Genomic DNA, 21,199 nt, shown 5'->3' on the forward strand with positions numbered 1-21,199 from the left:
TCAGGGAACATGGATCCAAATTCTATGGCATAACTTGAATTCAATTTCTAAAACAAAGACCTGAAATTAAAATGCTATTGATTGCTGTAAAAGCTCATCTAGCTCACTAATATTCTTATACAGAAAACCTAAATCCTTACTTGGTCTGACCTCTATGTAACTCCTAACCCATAGCATTGTGGTTGACTCTTAACTGGCACTGAGAAATTAGAGATGAGCAACAAATACTGATCTAGCCAGTACATGCAATGAATAATAATAAAGAAAAGTCATTGATCTGGAACAGTGATATGAATTATGTGCTGGGGCAGGTAGGTGGGGTAACGTGTTCTCCAGTGTAAATATTGGAGGTGAGTGCATCTCCCATGAGCTTTCATCCTGGGTTTTGGGCTGAGTGCCCTTTCATTACTACAACCCTCTTCAATCAGTTACCAGCAGCTCTACAGTACTGACCACACTGATAGGCTTAGTAATCACTGCCAGTGCTGCAGGTAGGACAAGGGGAAGATATGCTGCATTGGATCAGACCTTCAAGTAAGTTTACAATCTTGCCAAAGGCCAGACTCACAGGTCAAGTTTAAAGGGGTGGGAATTTCAGGAAAATGAATAGGCAGAGGGAAAATCATGGTGGTGGAGGATGGTGGATTGTGGGGGAGAAGAGCCCAAAATTGACATTCAGCAGTCAAAGAAGGCCTGCCCCTTCCGAATGAACATTTTATTGGCCTAAGCATACAGGGAAAAACAAGTCAAGGCGCATTTTGGATGTTGCCCTTTCCTGGCATATTAAATCTGAATAGCACTAGGAAGAGGCCTTTAACTAGGTTTAATTGCCTAATTAAGGTGCCTTTACTGGGCAGTGAATGAGTTGGTTTTATTTGAATAATAAATCTGTTGGTATAAGGCATAAACTGAGAATGACCTGGCTCTACAGGGACAACAAGTAGCAATCGCGAATGTACATGGTACTATTGTTTATACTGAGCTGCTATAACACTCGTGCCTTTTAAGTCGGATTCAAAGCAATGCGTATACTCAAGCTTTGTCTAGGTATTCATATTAAATCCAAATTCATTGACCAGCATCAGCATTACAGATGTTCCCTCAATTCTAAAATATTGAAAATTAATTATGCTGTGTGGGCAAAATTGACTGTATAGGTAACTGTGATATAATATATAAATACCATCTTTCAAATATGATATGGAGCACATGCCTTCAACAATTTTAACAAAAACAAATCACACAAGAGTTACATCCCAGTTGTTAACAATTCCATCTATTTTTAACCATTCAGTGAGTGAACAAAGAAATTCCACATCCTGTCAATAGGGAAAGGTCTTCCTCCTGCTATTAACAGAAATCAAACTGGACAATAAACCTCTGTAAGGTCACCCCTCGAACTCCTACGCTCCAATGAAAAATGTCCCAGCCTCTTATATTTCAAACATTCCATTCCAGACAACATCTTTGTAAATTTCTTCTGAACCAGCTTCAACTTAATATCCTCTCTATAACAGAGACACCTCTGGTAGCACTTCAGATGCTGAGAGGCAGGCACTGTCCCTCACACAATGGTGCTCACTGTGATTACCAACCCTTTTACTCGATAATAATTCTGTAGGTCTGTGACATAGCTTAGAGGAAAACTCTCTCCCCTTTTCACAAATAAGTTAATAGAAAGGAGAGCAGTTCCTTTTCCAACAGGCCATCACAAGAGGTCACATTATCTGACACAGCTAGCCTGTAAATAAATAGTTGAGAAAGAAGCTCATTGATCATCTGATCTCTGCAAGATTAAGTGCCACCATTTTTTCTGCTCCCTCCCACTCAAGGCCTGTACTCACTAACTCTGCTACTCCACAAATAAAAATTATGGATTACAACTTCCAGTATTTTATGCATCCTGTTAATTCATTGGCTCTCAACCACTTCATCCTCCCAACCCTATGAGCTTTGTATTCATGCACTGGGAACACCTCACTATGTCTCCTGCATTTCAAGAAACTGTTCTTTCATCTACTACCATCATATGCAAGCCCTTCCATTTATCTCACTATAGGGAAACCTGGCCCTCCCCCACCTTGGACTGATATCTTACCAGCACCTTGACTGACCTACCGGTGATTCCTGGACCATGTTCACCTGACCTGTAGGACTGACTGTGGCCCAACTCATAAAGTGCAAAGATGCAGATTCCCAGTTTCTGCCAGGTTGTAGTGCCTGACTGACTGTGGGCAACCCTCTAATGGAATTGAATAAACCCCTTAACTGACTGTTGCAGTATCCTCGATGGGAGGTTGTCCCTCCTTCACACCAACAAGGACTGCTCCCCTTTGACTTTTACACAGTGCCATTTGCTTCAAGTTTACATTTACCCATACAATGCTGGCACATGCTGCTGGTCTGATTTAATGGTGCCATACAGCAAAGTGTCCACATGTCCTTCCCTGGTCTAATTGATCAAATGACTAGTCAGTGCTCGCCACCATCAAAAAACTGACTTCCGGTATTGGAAGCCAGGGAGGGTGGCAACTTGTAACTGAATACCAAAGACCTTCTGTATTTAAAAGACAATGCTAGCCACATCGAGGCTGGTAGCTTGTAGATCAGTTCTGAAGTCAGTGAGAGTGCTATAACAATGCAATGTGAAGTAAACAGAGGCTGGTAGCCTCCAGGTGAGCAGTAAAGTGAGTGGACATTAAGAAAGCAAGCTAAGAGCCATAAAATGTATCCGATGCAAATACAGGAGACATCTTTGCCCTGCGAGCAAAATGACATGGCAGAAGCATTCACGTTCTAAGTGTTCCTAATCTCCAAAGTGTTAAAGCGCTGAAGTGCCTCCTGAGATGCTCTGAGAGCAGGCATGATGATGTAGCAAAGCTGGTAGTTTGCTCATGCCAACATGCAATGGATGAAGTGTTGAGGAGGATGATGACCATGGATTAGGCAGGAATGTTGTGGAGAAACAGCTGGAGCAAACATATTACAGCTTGCAGCCACCAGATTCCCACACTGATTTATATGCCAGGCTTTTGCACTGTCTAGTTTTTCCGCGAAGAAGAGGATAACAGGAGGTGACATATAAAAAAGGCTAGTTGGGCTTTAATAAGGTGCAAATGCATAAGCTTAAGGTAGTTACTGCTCAGTGGGCAGGTTCTGAAATAGCCATTTATGATTTGCAGTAAAAAAAGAAAATTTTTCACAATGCTGAGAATCAAATTTTTCACTCACATCGTACTTTCCCACCCTTAGTTTTCTCGGTCACACCAGACACAACAAAATTCTCCAAACAATAATATTAAATAAAAAAACAAAATTCTAGAATAGTATAATTTTAAGTTAACGTAATGTGTATTACCATTTTTAAGTAGTGCTGGTTTCCCAGTTATTGCATACACGTGATATGTTCTAGCTGGGTGTGATACATGTGTCAAAAGCACGTCTTCATTTCTGTCATTAAATCTGTTAGGTTGAGGCACCAAAAGGAAGAAATAGTTGGCCTAATTTACTGAACTAAAATGAAACAGGAAGATTTCTTAACAGGCAATGGAGGATTTTTCATAATATATTTTTCTTATGTTCTTTGTTTTGATTCATGGAGAAATTCTTGGTTCATTCTGAAAGAATTGGCTGAGAATTTGATCTGAATTAACTCATTTTGGCACAAGATATCTTCAAGAGATCGATGATGTTCTGAGGAGAGAGCTGGATGTTGTTCATAAGTATGATGAGAATTATTTAATATGTCTCACATTGTGAAGTAAGTGAAGTTCCGATCAGCATTAATGATCTTCACAGATGGCAAAAGCACAGAACATGGAGTGATTGCGAGTTATTTCAATAATGAAGGTGATATTTATTCTCTGCAATGATGTTTTATGTATATACAGACTGAGATTGTTAATTCCTTAAAATGAAATTTGCTGTAAAAATCCTTATAAATCTGTGAAGATATCCTGTCTGTGCATTTAGTTAAAAATTCATTTAAAATATTACATAAAATCTGTTCAAAGGATTTTTTTTTTAAATTCCTTCAAGTTGCTAGCAAGCCCAGTTTTTGTTGCCCATTCCTAATTACTCTTGAGCTGAGTTGTTTGCTGAAGCCATTTTCAAGGCAGTTAGGAGTCTGTGGGTCCAGTCACATGTTTGCCAGACTAGGCAAGGATAGCAGATTTTCATTCCTAAAACGATGATAGTGAAACAAATGGGTTTTTCACAACAATCAATAATAGTCCCATGGTATCATAACTGAAAGTACCTTTCAGTTCCAGAATTCATAATTGAGTCAGAGTCATAGAAGTCTACAGCACAGAGGTGACCCTTTGGCCCATCAGATCTGCACCAGTCAGAAGAAACACCAATACTCATCCCATTTTCTAGCACTTGGTCCATAGCCTTGAATGGAGAAAGTGAGGACACTGGAGAGTCAGAATTGAAAGTGTGGCGTTGGAAAAGCACAGCAAGTCAGGCAGCATCCAAGTAGCAAGAGAGTTGACATTTCAGGCATAAGTCCTTAATCAGAAAATTGCTTTGACATCATAAGTGCACATTTTAATATTTCTCATACTTCATAAGGGTTTCTGCCTCTACCACCCTTAGGTGCAGCATGTTCAAGACTCCCACCATGCTGTGGGCGAAACAAGATTTTCCTCACATCCCCTCTAAATGTTCCACCACTCACCTTAAAAAGTATACCCCTTGGTCACTCCAACAAGAAAAGTTTCTCCCCGTCTACTTTATCAATGACGCTTATAATTTTACTATTTCAATTACATTTCCCCCAGACTCCTCTGCTTCAAGGAAAACAACCTAGTCTATCCAATCTCTCTTCCTAATTAAGACTCTCTAAAAACTAAGAAACTTCTGAACAGATTCGGTGTAGCATTTACCTTACATGATTTTTTAAAAGAATGCCCGTGCAGGATATCTTCACAGGTTTGGTGACTTTTCCAAAGAATTTCATTTTAAGAAATTAACGATCTCATTCTATATATAAATACAAATTGCAGTGGGATTCTGATTGTCAATTTCTGATTGGTCATCAGTTAAACCAAATTAACATCATAAACTCCTTGATAGTTCTCACTAGCATCCTTCTTATCCAATGATTTTTTAATCCTGGCTCCACAACATCATTTTAGCATAAGGAGGTAGGCCTCAAGAGCTACCTGAGTCACCATCATGATTATACCTATTCCAATGATTCTATTAAGCACATATCCTATCCAAATAAGAAAAATAGCTGCTACATCACAGCTAGGAACACAAAGGTGATTATATAATGGTATGACTGTTCTCAACTGCAGTTAAAATCCAAGTAGAATTTTGAAAAGCCTGCTTAAAAAGTGATGCCTCAAGGACAGAGATTATTGAGTGCATTTGGATCTTCAGTGAAATGAGTCAATGTGTAGAACACAGATTGCAACTACAGTTGTTGAGTGGTCTCCAAATTCAGCCATTTCAGTAACAGCAAACAAATAAAACAGGACACCAAGTGCATCCTTACATGAAGAGGTAAAATCTCAGAGGAGTAATGCCATAGATACTGTTGTACACTTAGTGACAAATTACAAATTGCTTTTGCATTCTCTTTTGTTATGGATGAGATCAAACACCCTCAAAATATATCAATGAGATAGCTTAAACCCTAACTTTTAATTTTATTTGAAGGCAAGTGTAAGGCACTGTGTTCCAGATTTGATTTGACTGGTTCATGGCTGGGCTTTAAGCAAAACACACTTTATTCTTACAACACTAAGATACAAACAAAAAGAATTGGCATAACTTTAACTCTGCTGAAGTTTTTAATAAAGTAATATGTTGTTTAACTACTAATCATCAACTGTTCCAATACAGCAGCATACTATAAACACACCTTTGACAAAGCCAAATTCAGCTGAACAGATTTTCATCACTTGCTATCTCTACCGCAGACCAGGAGAAAGAAAAATTGAAAGAAACAATCTAGTAGCGGAGAGGCTAGAGCAGAGAAAGAACAGTATCTGTCAGCTTCAACAGCCATCTCCATATCCCAACAGGAAGCAAAATGAAAACTCTGGGTCTGTATGATGCTGACTCCACTCACTCATGTTTCTTTTGTCTAATTTTAAAAAAGACAAACACTCAGGGAGCTCAAAGCTGTTTACCCACTGTTTTTGAAGTAGACGTTCCTATACCACTGTGGCAATACTTCTCTGCAAAAGACACACAACAAAACAAATCTTTCTTAAAGGCACAATGCTGTCACACATGGCTGAAGGTACTGCCTTGCACAAACGGAATAAATGTTATATGCACAGCAACATCCTGGAAGCTATCCAGTGCTAAAAGGGCATTTCCAGCGTCCAGCCATAAAATTCACATGTGGCTACATTGACACCACAGCAACAGGAGAGGTGGCCAGGTACCTAAACACAGACATAAAGGCCACATGAATCAGCAAATTAAACTTACCATGCACAGTAGAAACCATAACCACCAAAAGACAACATGTAAGATTAGAGTAAGTAGACTGCTACAGAGTCTTCTGCCTTCATCAGCAGGTCTCAGAGATGTTGTGTTATTGCTGCTTAGGATCCAATTCTCACCTTCCATGAAGTAGTTCTTGTATGAATGGCATACAAAAAGGAGAAGCTTTCCAGACAAAACCTCAAAAAGATGTGAAATCTTCAAAATATACGTCAAAATGTTTAATTGTTTGGGTGACATGGTGGCTCAGTGGTTAGCATGCTGCCTCACAGTGCCAGGGACCTGGGTTCGATTCCAGTCTCAGGCGACTGTCTGCGTGAAGCTTTCACATTCTCTCCAGGTCTGCGTGGGTTTCCTCTAGGTGCTCTGGTTTCTTCCCAAAATCCAAAAATGTGCATTCAGGTGAATTGGTCATGCTAAATTGCCCATAGTGTTAGGTGCATTAATCAGGGGTCAATTTAGAGTAGGGAAATGGGTCTGGGAGGATTACTCTTTGGAGGTTCGGTGTGGACTTGTTGTGCTGAAGGGCCTGTTTCCATACTGTAAGGAATTGAATCTAATCTAACCTTTTAATGCTTAGAAAGTCCAAAATTGTCACAGGGTTCAAGATTCTAATCAAATCAATGGGGATTTGTAGAAGTCATTCCAAGGGTTGAATAAAGTAGCACAGAGTAGAAAAAAACTGATTATGCCTGGACTAATCAGGTGATGCGATAGGTATCTGTAGTTGTGAGCTCCATCATAACCCACTCACAGCTTCACAGATTATCTCATCACTTTATGCTTCCATTTATCATATTCCACAGTTGTCCATGACACATTATCTATTTATATCATAAAACATCTTGTCAACCTCTTAATATTACATTATCAGAACAAATCTTCCCATAACATTAGTTCTGAACTACTGGATTAGCCCTATGTTTGCAGTTCCATGTTCTACTTTATCTCCAAATAATTAATAATGCAACCTTCTTTCCAAGTAATCAACTACAAATTAGATCTAGTAAACTGTGATAAAGATAATAATCAGAGTCTTTCAGCAAGTACTTTGTGCATTAATTAGAATGAAATATAGCTTTCATATCAAAACATTCCAAAACATTCCATAATGAATAGCCTTTCTGAACTAGCAACTGTGGATATGCTGATGAATGAAGAAAACTTGAACCAGTAACTTCCAACAAATAGCTTTTAATTAAAATTTTCAATTATATTTTGAGTAAACTGTTTGCCCAACCAGGTCAATAAACTCTTCTCCAAACAGGTACCCTTAACAAGCTGAAGGTTAGATTTCCAGCCTATTATTCCACACAGCAATTAAATAAGCCATTAAAAAAAATCTGCATTTAATGTTATCAACATTCTTAATATTTGTTACTTCAGATACCCAGACCTGATAAAGGGTATGTTACTTTACAGAACATTATTTTGCACTTCTTTGACAAAATGGTGCATTTATTATAAAATGTAAAACAAACTACATATTCATTTGTTATAAACCAATAAGCATCGGGCTTGGTCTTGAAATCTTGTAACAAGTGAAATGAACTTGCATTGCCCATACTAGGTGATGTTGCTTGCTGATGTTAATACTACTGATTTGCTTATGCTTATTGAAGGGAAAATGGAGGGATCCAAGGTATCCAGGGGACCACTTAAAGGTAAAAGCAATTTTTAAGGAGGAGGCTACATTTTGGTTGCAGACACAAAAAGAATTTAGTTCAGAAATCACCGAAAGAGGAAGCAAGTTGGCACCCAGATTTTCCTCAATTGAACATCAAAGAAATTCTAATTTTACGAGAGAGCAGGAAGATCTCCATGTAGCTTCTTCACAGAGAGAAAGAATTGCTGTGTATGCAAATATTAGGAGTATTGTAGCAAGGACCAAACTGCAATGCTGTCAAGAAATATATAGATCTAACTGGGGTTATTAAAGTGACAAGCTGCTCTCATTCACACATAGAGTATCTACAATATGGAAACAAGCCAATTGGCCCATCAAGTCTACATTGACCCTTTGAAGAGCATCCCACCCTGACCTAACCATCCCCATCCCACCCCAACTTTGACTACCCATCCACCCCCACCCTATCCCAGTGACCCTTTATTTCCCATGGATAATCCACCTAGCCTGCACATCCTTGTGCACTATGGGCAATTTAGCATGGCCAATTCATCTAACCTGAACATCTTTGGATTGTGGGAGGAAACCAGAACACCCACAGGAATCCCACGCAGACACAGGGAGGATGTATAACTCTACACAGACTAGCAGCTGAGGGTGGAATCGAAGCCAGTTCACTGGCACTGTGAGATAGCATGCCTGCTCAGAACATAACTATAACATTATAAGATGGTATTTAATGAAAACAATGGGGGTCACACTCATCAGTTGGTGACCCTGTGCGTGCTCTGCAGTGCCTCTTAAGGAATACCTGCTGAATGAAGTATTACTCAAGAAATCAACTAGACAGTGGTCAATCTTCCATGGGCTTCAACATCCTGGGTCAGATATCCCAACAATTGAGCGTTGCTAAACAACCAGAGGCCTGATGTTCTACAGAATGGCAGCAAAGCTGGACAGCACTGTCAACAGCCAAAACAACACACATCAAGCCCTGGTATCGTTGCTGGATTACAGATCATATTACTGATGACAGAAGGGGAATTGTAAGTTGCTGGCTGGTAGAGGACTGAGGTGCATGCATAAGTTGCTTAATAGCAATGGTAGGTGGGTGATTCTCTGTTGGCTTTCTATTCACCAAACTGTTACAACTCTACCACAGCTGGTCGTAAGTAACTCCGCATCATTTGCTTGCATAGTACCCACCAGGTGTAGGGGGAAAGGTGGCAGGGAACCCACCTGCCACTCTCCACTATCAAACCCACCATGGTGATGATATTAAATATTGCTTATTAATTATTAGATTTAGATTACATTACAGTGTGGAAACAGGCCCTTCGGCCCAACAAGTCCACACCGACCCGCCGAAGCGAAACCCACCCATACCCCTACATTTACCCCTTACCTAACACTACGGGCAATTTTAGCATGGCCAATTCTCCTGACCCTGCACATCTTTTGGACTGTGGGAGGAAACCGGAGCACCCGGAGGAAACCCACACAGACACGGGGAGAACGTGCAAACTCCACACAGTCATTCGCCTGAGGCGTGAATTGAACCCGGGTCTCAGGCGCTGTGAGGCAGCAGTGCTAACCACTGTGCCACCGTGCCGCCCACAAATCCTACATGGTAATTATACATGGTAGAGACAAAGGGTATCCTCCTTCACTACCTCTTCTCCAATCACTGCAGTATTTCAAAGTCAGTTCCCTCTCCATGTTCAAATTTCAGAACTCTTACTTTCAAACAACTCAAAGTTCACATCCAGATGACCAGCTGTTCTGTCTAGCCAGCCACATTCTCCAAACACCTGAAGATTCTCACAAACACTTTCCCTTCCTTTTTGCCGGAAGAGATTGTACAGAACACAAGTGTGGAAACCAGAGAGAGAACAACCTGCCAAGAAGCTATCACTGCCCCTTGAAGACGGTACACTGGACAGGAGATGCCACATGTGCTATTTTTTATAATCTCAATTCTTACAACTTCCCTCACTCAACACACATTTTATGACAAGATACAGATGTTTTCAATACACATTCATTGCTTCTTTCTTTTCTCTCATGCTACATGTTAACCCTTCTACCTCTCTTTCATCTCAGCTACTGAAAATATCAATACCCCTCAGCTCGAGCAGAAGAAGAAGCCCAGCATTCCAATGAATGCATGGTCATTTGTTCTGACTTTCAGATTGCAGCTCAAATTTTGGCACGATTGGGATTTCACAGAGCAAGATTAAATGTGATATTGGTATTTGGTGATTTTCTAGTGTGCAGGAGCACAACCAGAAGCAGGACCTCATAAGCCAGATTGCCAGGACTGATGTTATATACAATGCTTTTGTAGCAAACACTGATGCTGGCTCAGAGGGTTGTACTGTTGCAAAAGCCTGATGGATATTGCCAAGACCAAGTGAGGAAGGGAGAATCAACTCTCCTCTTATTAAAGTTGGCTGTAACAAAGGTTTTCAATTATTTTTAGCACACAGCAAATCACACTTCAATTAAAATGTAGGTCGAGTCAAAATTAATGAGCCAATTACAAGGTTTCCTTCAACATGAACACATGGAATTTTACTATTTACTAACCCCAAGAAAAATAACAAAACATGGTATCTAACACATAGAGCCACAATGTTTAAAAGGGTCAGAATAATAGGAAGTTTAAAAATATACAGTTTAAAGAGTTCTTAGAGTCCTTGAGGTTTTACAGTTGAGCCAGAGACTATCCCTATTTAATTGATATCTCATATCCACAGCATAAGCAAAATTTGCAGAATCCTTGTGTTCTCAGTGAATAAATGATCCTCCAGTTTGCTTTATCATTAATGCCTTTCAATACGGGAAGGAAACAGAAGAGAATAAGTCTTCCAGCCCTTACAGTAACAAAACCTTTTGTTCTTTCTCTGTTTGCTTCTTGGCCAAACAACCACTGAAACATTTTGCTTGTGTATTCCCAAGCCTGTTTTCAAAAGCTTTCCAAGCTGAACAGTTTCAGGCAACCTTCAATGTCCAGATTTTGCAATTTATCATGAAAGTGTAAATTATGCCATGAAAAGTGAGTTTTTAATGCCTGACTCAACTGGGCATTTTGACATCTTTTAATGTCATTTCAGTTTGGATGATTTGCTGGAAAAGCAACACATTTTTCAGTTCTGATCCTCCTGTTCCTTGGATGCTGCCTGACCTGCTGCGCTTTTCCAGCAACACATTTTCAGCTTTATTTCATACGAGTTTTCTAATATTGCCTTAGTTTGCGGTCAGTTGATTACTGTGGCCATTTGAAGTCCATGTTTCTTCCCTTTTAAGACTATTTTAGCCAATGAGGTTTTCAGGTACTTATATCAAATGATAGATTTTGAAAATTGACAGACCATATTTTTGCAATGATCATAACAGGCATGTGTCAGAAAAATGCCCTGTGCATTCAGAAGCCTGTGAGAAAGCTTGTTCATAATGTTGAGGAGCAAGGAGAAGCCAAAATTACTATTTTGCAGTTTTTGAAGATTTAGTGCACAGAGACTACTCTACCATGGACCAAGCAGTCAGATCCATCAATCCATTGGTGATAAAGCCACATATTAGCTTTGATGACTTCTATGGCTTCGTTTAACTTCTTTCAACAGTGACTGCCATTAAGGGAGCACTCTGTTGAAAGGGACTTTCAGGACATCACTTTATTTCCACATGTATTTGCAAAACTTTGCTGTGAATGATGGCATACCTGCTCAGCTAGCAGACATACCATCACTGCTAGTCAGTATCACACAACTAGTGAACAAAAACTGTTGCAGCCCACACAAAGGTTGTTCAGCCTGAAGCCAAGCTCCATAAATCTAGAGATATTTGAGATCATCTTCCAAGGACAGTTGAAGTGTCCTCAAAGGAAGTTCTGAGGCCTTCCATCACCCAAAGTGTAGCCATGAGGAAGATATTTTTATAGGAGCACAGGGATAGGAAAATTAGCATACCTGACAGCTATGAAGGGGTTGAACATAGGTGATTAATCTTTTTTTGGTCAATATTCACATTCTTTGACAATATTTATTTGTTAAAGTTAGTAATTGTCCTTCCAGTGAAATGGAGGATAGGCTCATAATGTTAGACTAAAGGAATGTAATTGAATTACGGTTATAAGGAAATTGTATGACTATTGTCGAATACAAGACCTAATTAAGGTAAAGAGCTTCTCAATGCACAGGTCTCTGATTCCTCTGGGAGGTAGGAGCGGTATTAGTTGTTATATTATCCATTCACCATCCTCCATCGTTTTTCTTCTCTTCATTCAGTACTCATTGTTGTCTAGCTAATGGTAAAAGCTGCTTCATCAGGATATCAAAGTTTTTCAGATGCAACAGATGAAGACAATTATATACTCAGGCATATGCTGCAAAGCTCCTCAAGGACAAACTAGTTATCACACATGCTGCTTGAGTATTTCTTGATAAATGTTCCTTTAAATAGCACAGCCCTCATTCTGGGTTATGTTTTGTAGCTTTGTATGAAATGTTGGATATTACCCTTGCCTCCTAATTGTCAGCCTACAACTTGGTAGGTTGTTGGAATAAAGGTAGAACAGAGAATTGGCAAAAGATGAAGGAGTCATGACCAGTTTTGGGTGAGCAAAAACGAACCTGCCCAATGGCTGTTTATTGACAACGTCAGCTATACCTTTAAGGACTTGTACTCCTTTGAGGCTTTGCCAGGCCAGTGCAAAGATCTGTAAGAGCTTTATAGTTCCTTTACATAGTGACGGCAAAGGGTTTGCTTGACATTAAGCACTATGTTGCTCTGTATATGATGAACATATCGCAAATGAATCATTGAACATTGGAAAATTTAGAGTGGGTCCTTTGAGAGCATCTTTTATATCAAGTATTCTTAACTTTAAACATTGCTATGAGTGCAACATTGTTTTTAAATACTGAAAGTGTACCTCTGGTCAGAAATGTGCAAATGTTTCTTCCCTTTCCTCTTGGAACTTAGAAATATTAGTATCTGGAAAATGGATACTGCAAGACCAGATTTCAGGGTAGAAGTATACAAGTATACCAGTAGGCTTGTCCAAGTGTGATGTCCAGAATGATAAAAACAATGACTGCAGATGCTGGAAACCAGATTCTGGAGTAGAGTGGTGCTGGAAAAGCACAGCAGTTCTGGCAGCATCCGAGGAGCAGCAAAATCAATGTTTCGGGCAAAAGTCCTTCATCAGGAATAGGTGGATGGGGGTGGGATGAAGGTGATAGGTCGGAGAGGAGGGTGGAATACATAGGTGGAAAAAAAGATAGGCCGGTAGGACAGGTCATGGGGAACGGTGCTGAGCTGGAAGTTGGAACTGAGGTGAGGTGGGGGAAGGGGAAACGAGGAAATTGGTGAAGTCCACATTGATGCCCTGGGGTTGAAGTGTTCCGAAGTGGAAGATGAGGCGTTCTTCCTCCAGGCGTCGGGTGGTGAGGGAGTGGCGGTGAAGGAGGCCCAGGACCTTCATGTCCTCAGCAGAGTAGGAGGGAGAGTTGAAATGTTGGGCCACAGGGCAGTGTGGTTGATTGGTGAGGGTGTCCCAGAGATGTTCCCTAAAGCGCTCTGCTAGGAGGCGTACAATCTTCCCAATGTAGAGGAGACCGCATCGGGAGCAACGGATACAATAAATGATATTGGTGGATGTGCAGGTAAAACTTTGATGGATGTGGAAGGCTCCTTTAGGGCCTTGGATGGAGGTGAGGGAGGAGGTGTGGGCGCAGGTTTTGCAATTCCTGTGGTGGCAGGGGAAGGTGCCGGGAAAGCAAAGATAAGAATCTAAAATGTGATATTTGATCAGTCCCTAAGTGCATGGGAAATATGAAAGTTCACCTTGAGTAATTGGCCAATTCTAGAATTTTGATTTACCTGTGCAACATTGTTTATTTTGTGTACTTGGATCAAAAGGGCAAAATACCCAACAAGCTTACAGGTCAAATGTGGATTGCAATATTATGTTTGAATCAAAGAATATCCCAATATTGTAAAAACTGATCCATACTTTTGCAAGAAACTCAAGAACTCGATTAAAATAGGCATTCAGTTGCAGATATAAAGCCACAGCATATTATCACACTGGAATGTAAAATTTACACATACAACATCAGTACATTCTGCCTTGCATCAGTGACAAAAGAACTATTGATATTGTCTCTTTGAAAAAATATCAAACAGTCTGTGCCCAATAAACAAGACATGGACAACTTTCAGCCTAGGGTTGATAAATGCCAAGTACATTTATACTCCACAAATGTCAGGCATTGATCATCTCCCCTTCACATTCATTACCATTAATGTTAATATAGAACATAGAAAAGTACAGCACAGAACAGGCCCATTGGCCCACGATGTTGTGCCGAGATTTAATCCTAATGTAAAATATAGTAACTTAAACTACGCACCCTTCAACTCACTGCTATCCATGTGCATGTCCAGCAGTCGCATAAATGTCCCCAATGACTTTGCTTCCACCACCGCAGTTGGCAATGCATTCCATGCATTCACAACTCTCTGCATAAAGAACCTACCTCTGACGTCTCCTTTATACCTTCCTCATAATATCTTCAAACTGACTTCTCATACCAGTCAATCCTGTCCTGAGGAAATATCTCTGGCTATTGACTCTATCTATTCCTCTCATTATTTTGTACACCTCAATCAGGTCTCCTCTCTTCCTCCATCTCTCCAGAGACAAAAGTCCAAGCTTATTCAACCTTTCTTCATAAGGCAAGCCCTCCAGTCCAGGCAGCATCCTGGTAAACCTTCCTTGCATCCTGTCCAAAGCCTCCGTATCTTTCCTATAGTAGGGCGACCAGAACTGAACACAATATTCCAAGTGTGGTCTCACCAGGGTCTGGTAGAGCTGCAGCAAAACCTCATGGCTCTTAAACTCGATTCCCCTGTTAATGAAAGCCAAAACACGATATGCTTTCTTAACAACCCAATCCACTTGGGTGGCAACTTTGAGGGATCTATGTACTTGCACACCAAGATCCCTCTGTTCCTCCACACTGCCAAGAATCCTGTCTTTAATCCTATATTCAGCATTCGGGTTCAACCTTCCAAAATACATCACTTTGCATTTATCCAGGTTGAACTCTATCTGCCATTTCTCAGCCCAGCTCCTGTTTATGTCGCGCTGCAACCTACAGTAGCCCTCTACACGATCGACAACACCTCCAACCTTTGTGTCATCTGAAATTTACTAATTCACCCCTCAACCTCGTCATCCAAGTCATTTATAAAAACTACACAGAGCAGAGGCCCAAGGACAGAGCCCTGCGGGACCCCACTCAACACTGACTTTCAGACAGAATACTTTCCATCTACAACCACTACCAGCCTTCTGTCAGCCAGCCAGTTCTGAATTCACGCAGCCAAATCTCCCTTTATCCCATACTTCCTGACTTTATGAATGAGCCTACCATGGGGAGCCCTATCAAATGCCTTGCTGAAGTCCATATACACCACATCCACTGCTCAACCGTCGCCGACCTGTCTTGACACCTCCTCAAAGAACTCAATAAGATTTGTGAGGCTTGACCTGCCCCTCACAAAGCCATGCTGACTGCCTTTAATCACACTATGCATTGCCAAATAGTCATAAATCCTATCCCTCAGAATTCTTTCCAAAACTTTGCTGACCACAGATGTAAGACTGACTGGTCTGTAATTGCCAGGGATTTCCCTATTACCCTTCTTGAAAACAGGAACAACATTCACCTCCTTCAATCTTCCATTACGACTCCTGTAGAGAGTGAGGAGGCAAATATCCTCGCCAGCAGCTTAGCAACCTCCTTTCTCACTTCCCCAGAGCAGCCTAGGATAAATCTGATCTGGCCCTGGGGACTTATCAATCTTCATGTTTTCCAAAATTTCTAGCACATCAACTTCATCAATCTTGATCTGGTCAAGACTGTATCCCAGCTCCTCTAAGTTTTCATTTACAACAAGTTCCCTTTCCTTGGTGAAAACCGAAGCAAAAAACTCTTTTAGGGCTTCCCCTATCTGCGAATATGATTGGGCTCACCACTGACCAGAGCTACTGGTCCACTGCAACTAAAACAATAGGTCAGATTTTGAATATTTTGCAGTAAATAATATACCTCCTGATTATTAATTATATATTACTTGTGTTTGATTGTATTTTGGTGGTAGGCATTAACTAGGGATTCACTTGGACCTCATTAAAATTGAAATTGAAATTGTTGAGTGAAGACAGATAATGTAAACCTTTAAATAAGTCTTACAAAAGTGTGTTAACATTTTTCTACTTAGTTAAAACTAGCTATTTTCTTTGCCCACTAATCTTCTGCATAGGACGGCACAGTGGCTCAGTGTTTAGCACGGCTGTCTTACAACACCAGAATCCCAGGTTCGATTCCAGTCTCAGGCAACTGTCTGTGTGGAGTTTGCACATTCTCCCTGTGTCTGTATGGGTTTCTTCTGGGTGCTCTGGCTTCCTCCCACAGTCCCATGATGGGCAGGTTAGGTGATTTGGCCATGCTAAATTATCCATATTGTTAGGTGCATTAGTAAGAGGGAAATTGGTCTGGGTGGGTTACTCTTCGGAGGGTCGGTGTGGACTGGTTGGGCTGAAGGGCCTGTTTCCACACTGTAGGAAATCTAATCTATTCCATTCTAAATTAAATCCCCAAAACCATTTCACCATCTTTAATACCTAAGTCAGAGCTAAAATAGAATACCCCTCACTTTCTGGATAAGAGCAGCTCCAACAGTCAAGAAGCTAGACATCATCCATGACAGCCCCCTTGATTAAAAAAATCTATCTACCATTTGAAGATTCAGTTGGACAGAGGCTGTGGTGCATGTCATCTAAAAGTTGCACTACAATAACTCACTAAGGCTCCTTCAACAGCACGATCCCAAAACTCTGCTATCTAGGCACATCAAAACACCATCACTTGCAATTCCCCCTTCAAGTCGAACGTTATCTTGATTTGAAACTACATCACCATTCCTTTATTGCCTCTGGGTCAAAGTCCTGGAATTTTCTACCCAACAATAATGTGGCTGCATCTATGGTCTTGAATGATTCAAGATGATGGCTTCCCATCTCAAAAGCTTTTAAGAATGTACAATATTGTCCTTGCTAATGATACCTACATTCCAATATCAAAATGAAAACAGGAATATAATATAGGAAATTATGAGGCAATACTTAGGAATAACATAAAACAAAATATCATATACATGGACATAATCTACAAAATGTTTTGATCCAAAGAGATCTAAGTGTTCCACATGAATCACAAAGTGTTAGTTTACAGATACAGCAAGTAATTAGGAAGGCAAACAGAATGTAAAATTTATTGCAAGGTAAATTTTTCTCGAAATATACAGGGTGTTTGTGAGACTGCACCTAGAGTATTGAAAACAGTTTTGAATATATTTGTGTAGGAGGCAGTTCTGAGATGGTACATCAGGTTGATTCCTGGGATGAGGAAGACCTCTCGGAAAGATTTCAGTGTAGACCCAATTTGCTTATTTAAGTTGAAAAGAATGGGAGGGAATCTTATTGAAACATAAGGAATTCTGATAGTGGGGCTTCACAATGTAAATGCTGAGAGGCTGTACCTCCTCTTGGGAGAATATAAAACTAGTGGGTACGTTTCAAAATAAGTGGTCTCCCATTTAACCTAGAGGAATTTCTTTTCTTGGACTGTGGAATTTTCTAACCCAGAGGGCAATGGAGAAGCACAGAATATATTCAAAGCTGAGTTAGACAGATATTTGATCTAACAGAAAACTCAAGAGTTATGGGGCATGCAGTATAGTGGAGTTGAGATCAAAATCAAATTAGCTTGTTTTACTGAATGAGAAGTCAGGTTGAACAACTGACAAGCCTGCTCTTATGTTCTTACAATTCAAATTGTTAAAAAAAATTGCAGTTCTAAATCTTTCAGAATTTAACATGATTAAAATTTCAGAACTCATACACAAACATTAAGATTAATAATCATATTACTTACCATATTGATAGCATTCACTGGGCCAATGCTATTTATATACATGTCAGTTCCAATTATTGTTGGCTTCACTGGAACAAAACATTGTAATTTATTAGCATTTGACTTCTTTTCCAATTGCAAGTAAATATAATTTTGAAAAATATGAAATTTAAGTCAACAATGAAACATGCATAAATGGAACTCACGTCCACCTACCTCCTATGTCAGGCCTGAGTTTATTGTCATACCCTTCCAATAAATTGTTTAAAATAAGAGTAACATCACTTTCATAAACTTTTGGTGTCAATACCCAAGTTTTGTTAAGTATCAAATCTTCATAGTCTTCATCGTCACTTTTTCCCAAACTTAATAAATTGAAAGAAAATATACAAAAAAGAAAAAGACATTTTTCAAAAGAAAGATACAACTAGAGAAAAATATTATTTTGTAAGAGACTTTCTGTCACAAACCAGTTATGTCAGAATTTCTTCCCACAATTTTCACATTACATCTGCTTTATCACACAATATATTAACACAGCCAGAACAGACAGGAAGAGTAGAGATAAGTGAGAATGCAACCACTGATGGTGAGATTGTTCTTAAGGACTACTTCATTTCATATTCAAATTACAACAGAGAAATGGTGCATTCAATAATTTAATGTAGAAGAGCTAGAATTATGACATGAGATTTTTAAAAAATTGTTCACAGAATGTCATAGAGTTTGCCAGCAATTAGTCTCCAACCCAGATTTTAGTTTAAATGTGTTCCTGGGATGTTGGCATCACCGGCTGGGTTAACATTCCTGGTGGTCGTGGTGAGCTGCTTTCTTCAACCCCCACTGTCCTTGAGTTGTGGGGATACTCACAGTGGTATTAGGAAGGGAGTTGCAGGATTTAGACCTAGTGACTTTTATGGAATGCTGATATAGATATTAATACATGGACATTAAATTAACATTTTATTCCAGAAGGTGGTCCAGCTGAGCAGCCCTTGGAATAAGGTTTTCTGATGTGATAATTGGTCACAGACAGGACAGTTTGGCTAAAACTAGGGCAGGTAAGGAGACCCTCAGATTGAGATTACAGGACTGTTGCCTTCATAATTACCTAACAGATTTGAAATTCTTTCAGGCTTGTTTAGTTGTAGAATCAGTATCTAGATATTTTGAAGAGATGGATTGATTCTTGAGAAGTAAAGTGGTGAAAGGTTAACAGAGGTAGGTAGGAATGTGGAGTTCAAATTACAATCATACAAGCTACATTCTTATGCAATGACATGGCTGGTTTAAGGGGCAAATGGCCTATTCCTATTCCCATGTGGTGCAGTCTGCTTTGCTGCGAGGACACCAAATGCAGGTTGGGTGATGCCTTTGTGCTCCACCTTCCTTCAGTCCACAGGTATAAACCTCAGCTTCCATTGGCTGACCATTTTAATTCTCTACCTTGCTCTCACATTGGTTTCTCCATCCTCGGCTCACATCAGAGTTTCAATGAAATCTGAATGTAAACTAGAGGAACAGCTTCTCATATTTCAATTAGGCACATTACAAACTTTATAAATATCATGGAGTTCAGCCTATATCAAACTGGATCTGTCTCCTATCTTATTTCCCTTCTGTGCATGCGACAATATTAACCTTGTCCTTTCTTATTTTTGCAGCTGGGCATTACTTTCCTTCCTGCAACAATTTTTGACATATCTTTGATTTCTTTCCTTTGCCTGACACTACTTCTTCTCTCCCACCTTTCACTCTCTCTCAGACTTTCAACTGATTAACAAAATAGAAAGTGCAGCAAATACTCCTCTGGTCACAAAACGTCTGTTGAGAGAAACAGGGATCTGGATTTTCCATTTCCAAAATCGGCACTGCTGCCCTCCCTCACTTACAGAAAATCCAGCATGATGACATCAAGTCAAAAACCCAAGATTAACACACTGATTTCCCATTCCACTTCTTCATCATCTGATGTGATAAAGTGGGTAGGTGAACATGGGAGGTCATTCACTGGGTAGTGTCCTGTACCCATCAGGGGTACACCCCCAAGATGAAATCTCCACTTTGTGCCTCCCATCCGGGTCAACAAAACCATTCTCCCAAATCTATTGCAAAGGTACCAGGTACATCCAGGTAGCCAAAGATCCTACATTTACCAGAGAGTGGAAGCCATTATTGTTTTCCCCTTGGTGCTGTTTTCACTGAGGTGCTGCTGGGAATGCTAGAACTACTGGCCAGATTAGCCAGCAGCTCTCGAGGGCAGTACATCTTAGACAGCAGAGTGAGAGGTACCACGATCCATCTATTCAGGCCATCCACAGCATGTTACTGTTGCCTTTAAGATGGTTGCTTCACAACCAATCTTTGTATGTGCCATCTTCTGTCAAGTCCAGCCCAAATTTTAAGTTCAAGTCAATGATCTTGCAACAGAAGGTTCAATTAACATTCAATAAAAGTCCCACATAAGACATTAGGTAAAATTAAAGCACATGGAATTGAGAACTAGTTAACAGACAGGAAACAAACTTGTAGTAAACAGATCTTTTTCCAGGGGCAGGAAGTGACTAGTGGGGTACCACAGGGTCACCAGCTATTCCCCATATATATCAATGATTAAGATGAGGGATCTATATGTAATATATCCAAATTCACAAATGAAATAAAGCTGTTGAGAGGGTAAACTATAAGGAGGACGCAGAGATGTTTCAACATGAATGAGATGAGTTAGTAAGCAAATAGAGTATACAGTGAATAAATTAGAGCTTATCCACTTTGGTAGCAAAAACGGGAAGGTGAAATTGTTTGAAATGGCAATTGTTTGGTAAAGAGAAAGGTATAATGAGATGTGAGTGTCCTTATACACTAGTCACTGAAAGTAAGCATGCAGATGCAGCAGCTGGTGAAGAGGGCAAATGGTTCATTGGCTCATCATGAGACAATTTGAGAACAGAAGCAGGGATGTCTTGCAGTAATTGAACATGGCCTTGATGAGGCTACACCTGGAGTATTGTACATTTTTGGTCTCCTTATCTGAGAAAGGGATGTTCTGGCTGTGGAGGTAATCAAAGGTTTACCACATTGATTGCTGGGATGACAGGACTAATGAATGAAGAGA

At 40.0% G+C, this 21,199-nt stretch overlaps 1 protein-coding gene across 4 annotated transcripts in view; it reads right to left on the minus strand.

Moving 5' to 3' along the window:
* The window catches only part of LOC122556555 (gamma-aminobutyric acid receptor subunit gamma-2-like), a 133,700-nt gene that overhangs the window by 105,616 nt on the left and 6,885 nt on the right, over nt 1-21,199 (minus strand). For all 4 annotated transcript variants that reach the window (XM_043703348.1, XM_043703347.1, XM_043703343.1 and 1 more), the window contains 2 exons: nt 18,301-18,449; nt 18,106-18,173 (listed from right to left, as the gene is read on the minus strand). In XM_043703348.1, the coding sequence (XP_043559283.1) occupies nt 18,106-18,173; nt 18,301-18,449 (217 nt within the window). The remainder of the gene's footprint in view (nt 1-18,105; nt 18,174-18,300; nt 18,450-21,199) is intronic.

Source organism: Chiloscyllium plagiosum, chromosome 14 (assembly GCF_004010195.1).
Source record: "Chiloscyllium plagiosum isolate BGI_BamShark_2017 chromosome 14, ASM401019v2, whole genome shotgun sequence".
Lineage (NCBI taxonomy): Eukaryota > Metazoa > Chordata > Chondrichthyes > Orectolobiformes > Hemiscylliidae > Chiloscyllium > Chiloscyllium plagiosum.